Consider the following 14,091-nt stretch of genomic DNA (forward strand, 5'->3'; position numbering starts at 1 on the left):
TAATCAATTTAAAGCTTTGGGTAACTGTATCACATTCATGATATTTTTCAATATACTGCCTTCTTAATACAATGTACATGATAATGTGCGCACCATTTAATATCTGTTTTTGATAATCTCAGACTATTAACGGGATATTTACACTTATTTAATATAGGGCTGTATGAGGTATTGATCGTCACGGAAGCTAAGTAACGAACTAGTGTCGACAGGCTCAGCAAGAAAGGGCAATACTTCAGTTTGAGTGTACGCTATACTTAGATTATTTTCACCACTTTGCTGTTAGACAGCCTTTTTTGACGGGAAACTGTTTTTACATAGGCTAAATATCACTTCTCCAAACCAAACAAACTCCATGGGCAAAATCATTGATTTTACCTTGCAGAACACAGGACTTGCTTATCTACCGCTGCATCAATCCGTTTGTTTTCCGTGACTTGAGTGTTTCAAAGGGTTAGTTCGGATTCACCGAAGTCACATAATAACACAAACAAACAAACAGATTGAGGCGGCGGGTAACCAGCAGCTCCTGTGTTCTGCAAGGTAAAATCGCTGATTTTACCAATGGAGATTGGTTGGCTTGGAGAGAGTGATATTTGGTTTATATAATGATGGTTTCCTGTCAGAAAAGGCTCAAATACCTTTTGTTGCTGGCACTTTCCACAGCAGTGCATTGCTTAGCTTCTGTGCTGGTGCCCCGTCCTGCTTTTCCAAACTGAGGGTGTGCCGACCTCCATCTCCTGTAGGTAATACTCATTATTGATAAGTACCTCATACAGCTTTACATTAAATAATACAAATTATCCATTTAAACAAGGAAAAATTAGTGAAATTTGGGCAGAGTGCAGTTATAATATAATATGTATAAATATAGCCTATGTAACAAATTCTTTCACAACAGCATAACATTCAAAATCTCCTCCTAGTACTGTACTCCACCTTTCCTTTTATGTATCTGAAAATGAAACCTGAGAATCTGCATTTCCTTTCTCTTTTCATCTCCTCAACTGCAGCCATGTCATCATGTAGGTACCTGTATGCAGACTGCACCCACACGTTAGCTTCCTTCACTTTTAGCAGTGAGCCGAGATGAGAAGCATCAAATGGCTCCTTGTGTTCACTTATGAAACAGTCTACCTCGGTGACCTCCCTCTGCACCGGGTGTCGCGAGGATCAAAGAGAGGAGGATGATGGAGGCTGTTCGGCAGCTGATTAGACTAAAGACGACGTCAGGTCCGATCAGGCTGGGGCTCACTGGCGTTTCTCCTTCGCGGACGCGTCTTCTTGCGTTTCCGCCGGGGCTGAAGGCAGGGGCGGAGCCAGCCACAGACAGAGGAGGATGATGAGGTGACAGACATGGAGGGCGGCCGAGCTGCTGTTGGTCGAGGGGTAGGTGTTCCAAGACAGCTCGATCAGACCCAGGATCAGGACCCTGAACGCAAGGAGAAAACAGCATTAACCGAAATCATTGAGCGACGCGAATGGAAGTTTCAGTTTAGTATTTAGACTCCTCCTTACCTGAGCAGGTGGGCCAGCTTTTTGACTCCTCCGCTCCAGAGCAGGTAAGGCAGCGTGTGGAAGTACCAGACGTAGAACTGGTAGTGCAACGAACGACTGAAGCACATGCCAATAAAGTTAGACGTGAACAGAATCAGCACAACCTGTGAGTTTCTGTTAAGGTTTCACACAAAGGACATCATTCATTTACTTTCACCAAAATCATGCAAATGTATATTCCATACGCAGCAGTAAATGTAACAGTGTTGCTGAGAGTCATAATTTGTTCTTAAAAGGTCCAGTGTTTAAGATTTCATGGGATTTACTGGCAGAACATAACCGGAACTGAATGTATGTTTTCATTCATGAAAAATCACCTGAAAATTAAAATTGTTTTTACCTAAGCAGGAGTCATTTACATCTACAGAGAGAGCAGCCCTCTTCTGTGGAGGTCACCATGTTTCTACAGTTGGCCCAGAGCAGACAAACCAACCACTGACGCTAGATAAATCCTTTTGTGTTTTGTGGGAGTTTCACACTTGGAAATGGAGAGTGAGATTAGTTATTCACATCTGCAAGTTCACTGTCACTGTATCCTACACACTGGCCTTGTAATGAACAATATTATACAGTTAAGAAGAGATTAAAAGGATATGATCTGCGGTATTTTTCTGAGCAGGGATTTTCCTCTTGCTGGGCTCCTTGAGGAGTTCAAAGATGTTTTCTCCTGGCCTGGTGAGAGAGCAAATAGTTACTTTTCATGAAGAAGGTTTGTAATTCTAAAAATGTGCCCTAAAAAAACCCCAAGAAGTTATAAATTTGGTATTAATGCTGTGAAACCAGTAACTAAATTTGACCCCAAGACAAAGTGGACAATGCACTGAAAGTCCTAATGTTTATATTATTTTTCTATGAGGGGTTTCAGCAGAACACAGACACGCTGTTGATACATTAAATGTTAAAATAACAGGCTACTCTAAAATTAAACCTTGTATTGTACTGAGTGAAATTTGTTTAGGAACTGATAAGCAGAACAGGAATTCAAATTTCTTAAAGAATCCTTTGGAATCCTAATTTTTAGAACCAGTTCTCAACCTTAACAAGATCCTCTGCGCTGCTGAGATCTCTGCATTTCTTCATGACAGTTACTTGTATTGTCTGTGGTCATAATGACAAAATCCCATACCAACATACATTAAAACAGCATGTCAGATTTTCTTTTAGTATGTCTGAAACCTTAGCACGAGGTGGATACTATTTCCAGAGAAAGTGGGCACACTGGCACATCATGCCGGCAAAAATATCCCACAATGCAATTAAGTAGGGACAACAACAATTTAACAAAGGCAGACAGCAACTAAGGCAGTTCTCACTTAAAGTCAATAATGCTTCAATTATAAATGTTAATAAGGTAACACTTCGCTGGGTGTGATATCATTTTTAAATTACTTCATTGCTGGCAAAGGTTACCATGGTTACGCACTCCAATGGGTAAGGAAGCTCTCAGGAAGTGACATGACGCACTGAGCAGTTCCTCCCAAAAGATACACACTGCTTTTTATTTACAAAAACTGTGCTGAATGGTGGTGCATAGTATGTGATTTTAAATGCAGTCAGACTGTTTTTAGGTCAATGTGGTGGCATACACTGTTGTCGCTGCATCTCTCACAGGCAGCTCTGACTTCTGAATCCACCAATCATACAATCCTCCTGCTTCATCCAAATATGTGGAAACCCTGCCTCACGGTCAATGAGATCAGCTGCTGACAGAGCCAAAGCCTGCGGTGTTGTGGAACAAAACCTGGCGTGATTTTAACCCCCTTGATTTATTCCAGCTCATCTCCAACTATGAAGCCAACAGTAACCTTGGCAAAGCCAAAGTCAGTCTCACCTCTTCCAACGGCGGAGAGCAAAGAGCAGCAGGGCGAGCAGGTGGACAGCCAGCAGGAGCAAGTGGAAGTACCGATTCAAAAAGAGCCATTCTGGCAGAAAGCGCCAGTTGACCGTCCACTTGAACATAAACTGACGGCCAAGATCAAACGCCCGGCTCACATAACCGACGGGATTCTCCAGGAGGAAAGGCAGACCCAGCAAAAGCTGCAACATCAGGAAGGATTAATTTAGAGAGTGAAAGTGACATTAAAATATATTTTAGTGTGCCTGGTTTTATGTTATAGGGAGTATTTTACCTGTATGACTGCACAGAGGGAAAGTTTCGGGATTGTCCTGATGAGACCAAACTCTGACAGGAGGAGGAAGAGTAGCCCGGGAGCAAAGAGCAGCACATTCATTTTCACAGACACTGCTAAACTGTCAGAAAGAGAGGAAGATTGAGTTGTAATTTCATCATTTCACAAATGACAAAAAATATCTGATACATATTCGTGTTGATCATCACAGAAAGCCATTATCTGAATAGCTGCATTTTGCTATTAAAGGAATAGTTTGGATTTTTGTTTTTTGAGTTTGGAGAAGCAGCTGGTGTTGTGGAATTGGAACTTGAGCGATGAACTGCTGTAGACAGGGTCAGCAACAAAACGGATCTTAGCCTCCTGAAAAATAACCGTCTCAGTGTAAGCTATATTTAGAGTATTTTCATTGCTTTACCCTGCTGTCAAACAGACTTTTCCAGCTAGAAACCACTGTTACATCAGCCAAATATCACTCTCTCCACACCAACCAAACTCCACTGGCAAAATCAGTAATTTTACCTTGCAGAACACAGGAGTTGCTGGTCTACCACTGCCTTGATCTTTTAGTTTGTTTGTGTTACTGTGTGATATCGGCACTTTAAAAGTTTAGTTTGGATTCATTTTTGCCACACAATAACACAAACAAACAAACAGACTGAGGCAGTGGTAGACCAGCAGCTCTTGTATTCTGTGAGGTAAAATTACTGATTTTGCCAAAGGAGTCTGGTTGAGCAAGGCAAGCAATATTTGCCTTGTATAATGGCAGATTCCCATCAGTAAACGCTGTCTGACGGTAAAGTAAAATGGTGATAATGTTCTAAATATTATGTACACTTAAACTGACCATGTTTTGCTGCTGACCCTGTCCACAGCAGTACTTCACTTGGCTTCTGTGCTGGTACTCTTCTCTGCCTCTCCACACTGGGGGTGTGTCGACCTCCATCTACTGTTGGTAACAGACTATTTCTACGTACCTCATACAACCCCACTTCAAACAATCTGAACTAATCCTCTAAGGAGTTCACACTTGCCTGTAAATGCCGCAGCCCAGAGTCCAGTATCCATCCATGAATAGGTTAACAGCTGCAAACAGCAGCATCATGGCCACTGGATCATTAAAGAGACGCAGCACAAAGATGGAGTGGATCCGATATGAAGCACAGCACACAAAGAAGAAGACATAGGGAGGAACCTGGAAAAAAAACAAAAGATATAAACAAATATAATTCATTCATTATCCATAACTGCTTATCCTTGAAGGGTCACAGATGGTTGGAGCCTGTCCTAGCTGATATTGGGGGCTGATACAGAAAGACAAACAACCACTTACACCTACGGGCAATTTAGAGTCACCAATTCAACTATTAACTTGCATGTCTTTGGACTGTGGGAGGAAGCTGGAGTTCCTGGGGAGAACCCACGCAGACATGGAGAGAGACTCAGCCACAGGCTTTCCAGCCCCCCGACTGGCTGGGGGATTGAGGGATTCAAACTCAGAACCTTCTTGCTGTGAGGTAACAGTGCTAACCATGCATACGTAACAGACATGTAAAGTACATTTAAGTTTAAATGTGTCCCAAACAGTGCAGAGAAATAGAATCAAAGGCTTTATGTGCATCAGAAACACAACACTGTTGTTTATTGTGCTTTTATAATGCCACATGGGGACTCAGGCCTTTCTCACGCGGACCGACCTTCTTTGTGCGGTGGTATATCCTGAAGACAAGCAGCAGTGTGATGAGGTAGAAAACAGCAAAAAGGTACTGGCCCAGGCGGATGTTCACCCCATGGCTGGTGATGTAGTAGAGAGCTGTGAAGATGTAGACAAAGCCAGCCGGGTACCTGCAACGACAAGGTGCTGGGTTCATCCTCCTGCACTGAAAACTACATCTCACTACAGCATGGAGAGACCCACATCACTAAGAGGCCTTTGAAACTCACACCAAGGGGCCGGTGTCTCCTTTAAGCTGGGTGTAGTCGTAGGTACCATTGATGACTCCCTCTACTTCATCCATGTAGGCTTTCCAGTCTATCTCAGTGTCTGCAGAAAAGAACATCAATGATTTTATTGAAAGTTTTTGCTTATACATATCTCATCACAAGGATACAGTCCAAAGTTCTTCATGATTAATTATTTGACAACCAAAAATCTAAAGTCTTCCACTTTGGTATGAAACCAATAGAGACAGACTCTTTGCATTAGTGAAGCTGTAATGTAAAAAACTATTTTGACAATCAATCAATCGGTTTGAGTAATTTTTAAAGGAAAAAAGTGCCAGAATTCTCTGATTCTAGCTTCTTAAATGTAAATAATTCCTAGTTTCTTTTCTCCTCGGAAAAAATAAGACATTTGAGGACGTCATCTTGAGTTTAAGTGGTCTGACATTTTTCACCATTTTCTGACATTTCATATAACAATTAATTGATTAATCAAGGAAATAATCAACACAAAATTGACAACGGAAATAATCATCAGATGCTGCCCCAGTAACCTGCAAATTCTTCTTACATAATTGATTAAAATGATTCATAAACTATTGCTATTTACTTTTGTTTGGCCTGACTGGCCAGAATTAAAATTTGAATAAGCTCCTGGACCAGTGATATTGCTATCAGTATTTATGTAATGTTACATAAAAAGATGAAATTGATTAAAAGTGTGAGCTCAAAGAAAGGAAGTCTTCGTCACATTCCATTGTTGTGTTGGTGCCTGTGAAATTGCTTCCAATAAAGAAAGTTAATAAAATAGAAAAGCGTGAGCTCAGCTTAATAAAATGAGTGGAAATCCAGCTAAATGCAATAACTCAAGAAACAATTTAACTTGTAACTTTTACAAAAAAAAGAAACTCATGTCATGTCTTTATTTTTTGCACCAAGTTATTAGTATCAATCAGAATTGTATCGATTATCAGTATCAGTATTGATTCTCGTCTCAATTAAATCCAAATGACACACATTCCTATTTTTCACCAGTCCATTTGACAGAATAAACAATTAGCTGTTTAATCAAGAAACTACTAGAAATATTCACTAATGCAAGCTGCAGCTGTACATAAGATAAAGAGGCAGACTTGTCAAAATATCTGATGGCATAAGTGACACACTAATCCTTGAAATACAGTATATTCCGTTATCACTCAGCCTCTCAGCCCCTCTGGAAGTTTACAGTATTGTCAATATGTCTTGAATTTAGCTAGCTACATTAGCTTTAAAGCTAGCAGTCGCTGTATTGATGAACGTCATTTAACACTAACACAGAGCAGACAATTGTATGTGGTCATGCAAGGGCAGTAAATTCCCTTTGACAGGTGGCAGTGGAAGTTAGTAGGTTTGCTAATGCTAGCTGCTTAGCATTCAGATTCGTTCAAACAAATCACAAAACACGACAGCATGCTAACTAGCCGCGCAGGTACTTACACGCTACTTTTTGTATGACCCACACATTGATCCCGATCTCCAGGAACCACAAAACTGAAACGACCAGTAACGTGTACTCCGTTTTGAACAGGACCAAGTGTTTGTCCTGCCAAAGTGTGTGCAGTTTCCCCCACAGAGGGGACGGGGAACCGGGAGACTTTCTCCGCACACCTCCTGCCATGTCGGAGGAACAGCAGCGACGTGGAGAAAGAACGGAACAGACATGCGTGGACTTCTTCACGTAAAGCAGTACTTTCAACGGTCGTGTCTAGAAGGGAACTCCAGACCTGCGAAAGATCTCGCGAGACTGGCCCTTTAAACCCAAACATACATTTCTCTTACCCAAACCAACTGTTTTCTGTCCACAAACACACCAACATTTTAACCATAGCATTCCCTCGCTGTAAATGACAAGTAGTTCGTGTAAATTAATAAACAACGCGTAAAATCTCGCGAGAGTTTCGCAAATCAAAGATTCCCTTCTAGATACAACCTGTTTATCACCTACGTCACGTGACATGGACAACGCTCTCGTTGTTGGAGACAGGTTCATAAGGGCTTTATTTAGATGAAACCGATTTCATGTCCAGAGGATACAACTTCTTTATTAAATCAAAATGCAACAGGCAAAGTAATGTGTAGGCAAAACGTTGGTTTATAGTCCGGAAAACCAAAGAAGAAGGCATCACTTCAGCCTAACCCAGAGAAGAAGATCTCAACTTGAGATTTCTTTTTCTGACAGGTAAAATATCTGATTTATTATCAATCGTGGTTGACAGTAAGCAGTTAAGACATACATTAAGTTACTCTTGTACATTAATTATTGTTGCACATATGGTTAGCTAATGTTTAGCTGATAAATAAAAAAAAAAAACGTTTAGAGGTCACTCTTGGTTCCCCAGCTGTCCTAGCAATGGTAGCTAACCTAGCTGTGTCAAGCTGCTAACTTTAGCTAGCCTAAATAACACCACTGAAATAGGTTATATGTAACAAGTGGCACGCTCACTGCGTAGAAAATAGACTTTAAGCATATTGTTACCAATTTTATTACAAAGACGGATTTACCGATTTTAAGCTAACTGTTGCTTTGCTAGGAATTCAGATGCTAAGTTATAACTAGTTAAAGTTTGAGTTATAGCTAATGTTATATCAATATTGTTGGCTGTCACAGAGCTTAAGAGCAGCCAACGAGTCTCTCGTCTGTATGTCTCATTTTCACCCTCTGATTTCGTGCTTGTTTTTGCAGCTTTATCAGTATGCAAGTGTATTAACCCTCAGCGTCTACATAGCAAAGTCCTAGCCGTTGTTTACATTCAAGTCGCAGAGTTAAGCATCAAACAACCTGTGCTGATGGTATTTCCAGAATCCTCAAAGACTCTAATCAACCGAATTTGTTAATATTTATGGCAGTCCTTGTCAGATCACAGTCATATTTTGAATGTATTTATTTATATATTATATATATTTGAATGTCGGCACCACAAAGTTACACGTCAACTGCAGACATTTCATAAATGTAAGGCTGCAGCAATCAAATAGTGGATTGATTATTTGTCAGCTATTAGTTAATCACCAACTATTTTCATGATGGATTAATTGGCTTGAGTATGTTTTTAAGGAAAAAAATCAAAAATCTTCCAAGGATACAAAAACATTCATCATTATCAAGTAAGGTTGTATAGTGTGATTTTGTTGTTGTTCCGTGTTTGTTTGCTGATGCCTGTGCCTCTTCCTCTTCACATGATAAGCTCACGTGTTATTTTGCTGACATAAATTTGGGTTAATGACCAACTGAAAGCATTATGAAGGGCTGTTAGTTTAGCAGAATTATACACCACTGAAATGAGACCGTTGCATTGAGGCATTGCCTTTATTAAAGGCACAGCAACCTGCATTGTAAATATAAAAGAAGGATACATCTATTCATGACAGGAAATAAGTATATTGCAGGGTGCTCTATCACAATATGTTACCGTGTTATTTTATTGGCTTTATAGTGAAACAACACCGTTTGGTCTATTGACCTTTGTACATATATGTTTGTGCAGGTCTGCCTGTGGAGCAGTGACAGGAGATCCAGAAGGAATGGATGGATTTCCTGTGTCAGCTACAGAGGTGGTGTGCCTCGGGGCCAGCCTTGCTCTCTCAGGCATCTGCTACTACTTCTACAAGAAGAACCGGGCGACGCTGGATAAACTTGATGTTAGTTGTGAATCTTAGTGAGCATGATTTAACATTTGTATTGTCAGATTTCTCTTGTTTTATTTTCTGTTTTGATGCTCTCTAAGCTATAGAAAGGAATGGAATTGTGTGAAAAGATGTAAAGACAAATCTGCAGCTTTCACATACTACTTCAAATCCTCTTTATGTAGATCAGCACTCTACTGATGTTCTAGGGCAGTTGTTTCCAACAGATTAGACTTGTGCCTGGAGCAGTGTCTACTTGCGACCTCTCCTCATAAATTGCACATCTTATTTTAGTTGACTGAAGTTGAATTTTAGAATGCATAACTTCTTTTTCATATTTTTGTTTCATCTTGTAAAGCCTTTGGAGGTCTAAACGTTTGGAACCTGTTCAACATGTGACCGTTTTGCTGTGCACTGTGCAATTTTTGTTTTCTACTACAGTGTGTATACCGCATATACAAAGAGTTTGTTTCTTGTGTTGTCAGGATGCTCCACACTTCAACATAGATGACAAACTCACAGACATTTTGAAAGTTACTCCGGGAGCATGTCTACAGTATGCTGTCATCGAAGGTAATCAGTCTTTCACTGTTTCTGATGCAGACAAGAGCTGATAAGATATTTTTTCCACCAAAAAAAATCATATGCCATCCTTACCACTTGGTCTTGATAATGTGTATGTTTGTGTCTGCGTCCACACACTGTAGGTGCTGTGAAACCAGTGGGTGAGCCTCTGACGAGTCACTTCCAAAAAGAAATGATCGGGGTGTTGCAGAAATTCACATTGAGAGAACACAGACTGGTGTGGAACAGCCTTTCACGCACCTGGTAAGAACTCTATCAAAGAAAAATACATTACAGTATTTTGATGCTGTATGTGATAATTAGTTAACACTGGCCTCAATGAGTTGAAATGTCTTATGGGCCACCAAAGTTTTTTCCCAGCTGAAAACACCAGGCGCTCGTCTAAAAACATATCTGCAACCAGGAAAAAATGCAGAATGTGCTGCACTCAGCACTGAAAAGATGCTCAGTACCTCATCACGCTGTAGCAGAGTGTAAATACGTGGCACTCCATTACAAACAACAAAAAATATGCTGGCCTAAGGAAAAAACAATTAAAGTGTCATGTTACCAGACTGCTGCACACGGTGTAGGAAAAGCATGCCAGATATTTAGACAGGCTGAAGTTAGTCTTTAGCCATTTGGCTATCATGACGCCCCTCTAATATCAGGTGCACATGATCATTAAGGGCATCCTGTGCATTTGTGTTTTTACTCAACTCTGCAGTTTGGCTTTATTTCTTGTTCTGACCCTTTCACATCTGTAGGACACTGGTTACAAAATGTAAACATCATGTCTACTGTATGTACTGTGCATGTAACGGCATGGAAAACATTTCCCATTTCATATGAGCCATATTTGTTTGCATGAAATAATGAGGCAACCCTGAAGTTCCAGGGTGTGTGATGTGATGATGATAGTGTCTTTATGCCTCTACCTGTTGCAGGACGGACAGTGAACGAGTCTTGCACGAAAGAATGAGTGCAGTGCCCTTTGTGTTAGTGGGATCAAATGAGACCACAGTCAACGTCATGTGCCCGCTGCAGGCCTCTGGAATGCACATGGAGGTCACCCACGAGAAGTTCCACCAGGTCAATTATGGCCTGGGTGACATCGTGGGACAATACCTCAGTGGCGAGAAGCTTAAAGGGCAACTGGAGATCGAGGAAATGCTCAAAGTCAGTTGTTTGATTGGATTCTGGCATTGTTAACATCTATAAGTCAATATTTCATTTTCATTTGATAAAGCATAGATAATTTTTTTTTGCAAAAACTACAGATGCATGACACTATTGGCATGTCATCATTATCAGCAGGTAAAGGCTGTACAATTAAATATTTGTATCGCCTTAAGTGCTAATATTTCTGCAGATATGAAGTAAAAGTTAAAGTTGAAGATTTGTTTTTTATGTCTGCATCTGCCAGTAGGCACAATAGTAGTAGGCCGAAAAATATTTTAATTCCACAACAAGAGAAATTTGATGTAAAAAAAAACAAAAAACAACAAAAAACGTACATATATTGTTGTCAGCCAAATGAGTTTGAAAATAGCAGATATCTGCAAAAATCAGATGACACATTTCACAAATATTTCCCTCTTTCTCCAGGTGGGCACAGCTCTTACAGGCATTGGTGAGATTATACTCGACACAGACGGCACCTTGAATATTCGACCACCTTCTAATGGCTCAGAGTACTTTCTGAGCATTGCGGACTTTGGCACCCTGCGAGCGGAGCAAGAGAGCGTAGCCTACTGGTTGAAGATACTGACAATTATCACTGCTTTGGCGGGGGCAGGGGTCCTCCTGTGGGTCGGTCGGCACTTATACCACCGCCTAAAAGTTCGCTGGGAGCGGGAGCAGGAGAGGAGGGAATTTGAGAGACTGCAGGCTGAAGGGCCGAGAGCACGCACTCCAGCGATGGAGCACGGCTGGGCGGAGGAAGCCAGTGAGAATACCTGTGTAATTTGCCTTTATCAGCCACGTAACTGTATTCTGTTGAACTGTGGACATGTGTGCTGCTGCTATACCTGCTACGAAGCTCTTCCACAACGCCGATGCCCCATCTGTAGACAGGACATCATCAGAGTGGTGCCTCTCTACCATGTCTGAGGCACCTGTCTAACCATATGACTTTAGCCACACAAACTGTACCACCTCAAAGGTGTTAACTGCTGTACTTACACCTAAAAAACAGCAACGGTAAAGATGTCGTGCAATAAAATGTGAATTCTAAGGATATTGTGCACATGCTTTGTTCACTACAGACCTTCAGTGAGGTACTTTTATCTGTAATTGTACATTGGAAATAGTAATAGAAATAGTAGAATAATGAAATAATTGGAAAAAATGTGTAGATTTATGCAATGGAGATGTTTATTTTCCTACATGTTTGTTCCGTGCCTTACTCTGGGAATTTATATGGCTGCTGCTAAGAGTGATTCTACTATATCTAAATAACTTAAGTCTGATCAGAAGGAGGTTAACCTTTGATTCAAACACTTTCATGTACATGTGAGCCACTGGATGTTACTCAAAGACATTTAGTGCCAAGACAAAACTTTAGTGATGTAATTAGTGCACCAGAGACTGATAAAAGTGTGTTAAATGTTGCTTTGTTGAAGGACATTCAATAAATTCATCACTCCTTGAACCATTAGTGTAGTGCATTTCACTCACTGTTAATGTCACGATGCAGAGATGGTGCTAAATCGCTCAGCCACTTACCAAATTTGTTTAAGAGATGGAGCGGTTAGGACAGTCCACCCTTTTCCCCCTTGAGCCTGTAGTGCTGTTTACCCACCAATATAGTTTTGGTGTGAGTTGCAGAGTTTTGGAGATAACGACCGTAAAGATGTCTCTATTCTCTCTCCAAAAAAATGGGACTGAATGGGACAAGCCTGATCCTGAGCGTTCATATCTTAATGAATTAAGGTTAATCAGTCCACCATCATGCTCCTTCATTCTTCCTCCTTCCAAGTGAATCAGTGAACCAGCGCAGCGGCCAGACACGGCTAATATTGAATTACCAGGTATTCTTAGACTTAATGTCGTCTGTTAATAACAAAGCCTGTCAATAGACAACTGATGATCACGGCTAGGCTGAGATTTAGTCAGAGATCACAGTCTGACTATGCTGTGCTGTAATGTTATGACAGAATTGGATCCTTTCTCCTCCAGGAAGGATGGGGAACTAGGGATTGTGATGGATTTGTATGTTTATGTGTTTTACAGACCCCTACGCAGGAAATTTTCATCATTTTCCTATTTCTCCCATGATATGAAACCGTGAATTTTCTCCCAAAAGCGGGTGTGGCCCTGCTGACTTTGGCTGGATGACATATTGCCAGTCTGATGTATTAGAAAAAAAAGTAGTTCCTGCATGAAACTGCTCACAACAAGGTCTGTGGATTATTTTGAGTAACCGGCTTTGAGCACCACAGGACAATTTGGTTCCATTATATTAGGGAGAAGTCAGAAATGTCTACACGCCAATATCTCCAAAACTCTACAATTCACACCAAAACAGTACTGATGGATAAACAGCAGTATGGGCCAGAGGACAAATATGTATTTCAGATTTGGGGGTGAACTATTCATTTAAGGCTGGGTTGCACCATCAAGGATTTTTTAATCACAGTTAAATCGTGGTTTAATTGAAGTTTATGTTGCACCAAACTTTTTAACTAACTTAAAACTAAGGAAGTTTAAATGTAAACCTCTGCTTCAACTTCAGTTTAATTATCAGTCTAAACTTTAATTAAATTTAATTTAATGAAAGTTTTTAACTTTTTTGCAATTTCAGTTGCAATCCAGTATTAACTTTAAACTTACACTTGAGGATGTTTAACTTTGAAGATGGTGGTCTTTTTGAGATGGATTGAGAAACATAATGCTCTACTCAGCTATCATGAGTAGGCCAACAAGGCTAACCTCTTTAGCTGGCTAATGTGTCAACTTTTTAGCTAACAAAATAACATTTACTTCTTATATTTTGCTGGCTAGCAAACAATATAACTTTAAAAAAAAAAGTTTTAGCTAGCTCACTAGCTAACAATCCCAACTCTTTAAAAAAAAACAAAAAAACAAAAAAACTCTTGAACTAGCTAGCAAACCGTAGTGTTTTTTTTAACTTCTTTTGCTTGCAAGGAAACAATGCAATGTTTTGTCAAGGACTATAGAGCAAGGGAAAGTTAACACTCCAGCCTGGTTAAACTATTTAATTTAAGATTGC

At 40.3% G+C, this 14,091-nt stretch overlaps 2 protein-coding genes across 2 annotated transcripts; one reads left to right on the forward strand and one right to left on the reverse strand.

The window, feature by feature from the left end:
• Position 1: 1 nt before the first annotated feature.
• On the reverse strand, positions 2-7,327 carry alg3 (ALG3 alpha-1,3- mannosyltransferase). The gene is made up of 9 exons (XM_084731895.1): positions 7,107-7,327; positions 5,631-5,730; positions 5,384-5,531; positions 4,721-4,881; positions 3,687-3,807; positions 3,389-3,594; positions 2,152-2,229; positions 1,519-1,662; positions 2-1,432 (listed from the first exon to the last, which is right to left on the reverse strand). The coding sequence occupies exons 1-9, from the start codon at positions 7,285-7,287 to the stop codon at positions 1,252-1,254; spliced, it is 1,320 nt and encodes a 439-aa protein (XP_084588021.1). The 5' UTR covers positions 7,288-7,327; the 3' UTR covers positions 2-1,251.
• A 280-nt stretch (positions 7,328-7,607) lies between these two features.
• mul2 (mitochondrial E3 ubiquitin protein ligase 2) lies at positions 7,608-12,096 on the forward strand. Its single transcript, XM_084733198.1, has 6 exons — positions 7,608-7,848; positions 9,155-9,308; positions 9,779-9,866; positions 10,001-10,121; positions 10,805-11,036; positions 11,466-12,096. Exons 2-6 carry the CDS (start codon positions 9,192-9,194, stop codon positions 11,967-11,969), a joined length of 1,062 nt encoding a protein of 353 aa, XP_084589324.1. The 5' UTR covers positions 7,608-7,848; positions 9,155-9,191; the 3' UTR covers positions 11,970-12,096.
• Positions 12,097-14,091: the final 1,995 nt, after the last annotated feature.

The sequence above is a fragment of the Lutjanus erythropterus genome, chromosome 12 (assembly GCF_056507025.1).
Source record: "Lutjanus erythropterus isolate fLutEry1 chromosome 12, fLutEry1.hap2, whole genome shotgun sequence".
NCBI classification, from domain to species: domain Eukaryota; kingdom Metazoa; phylum Chordata; class Actinopteri; order Lutjaniformes; family Lutjanidae; genus Lutjanus; species Lutjanus erythropterus.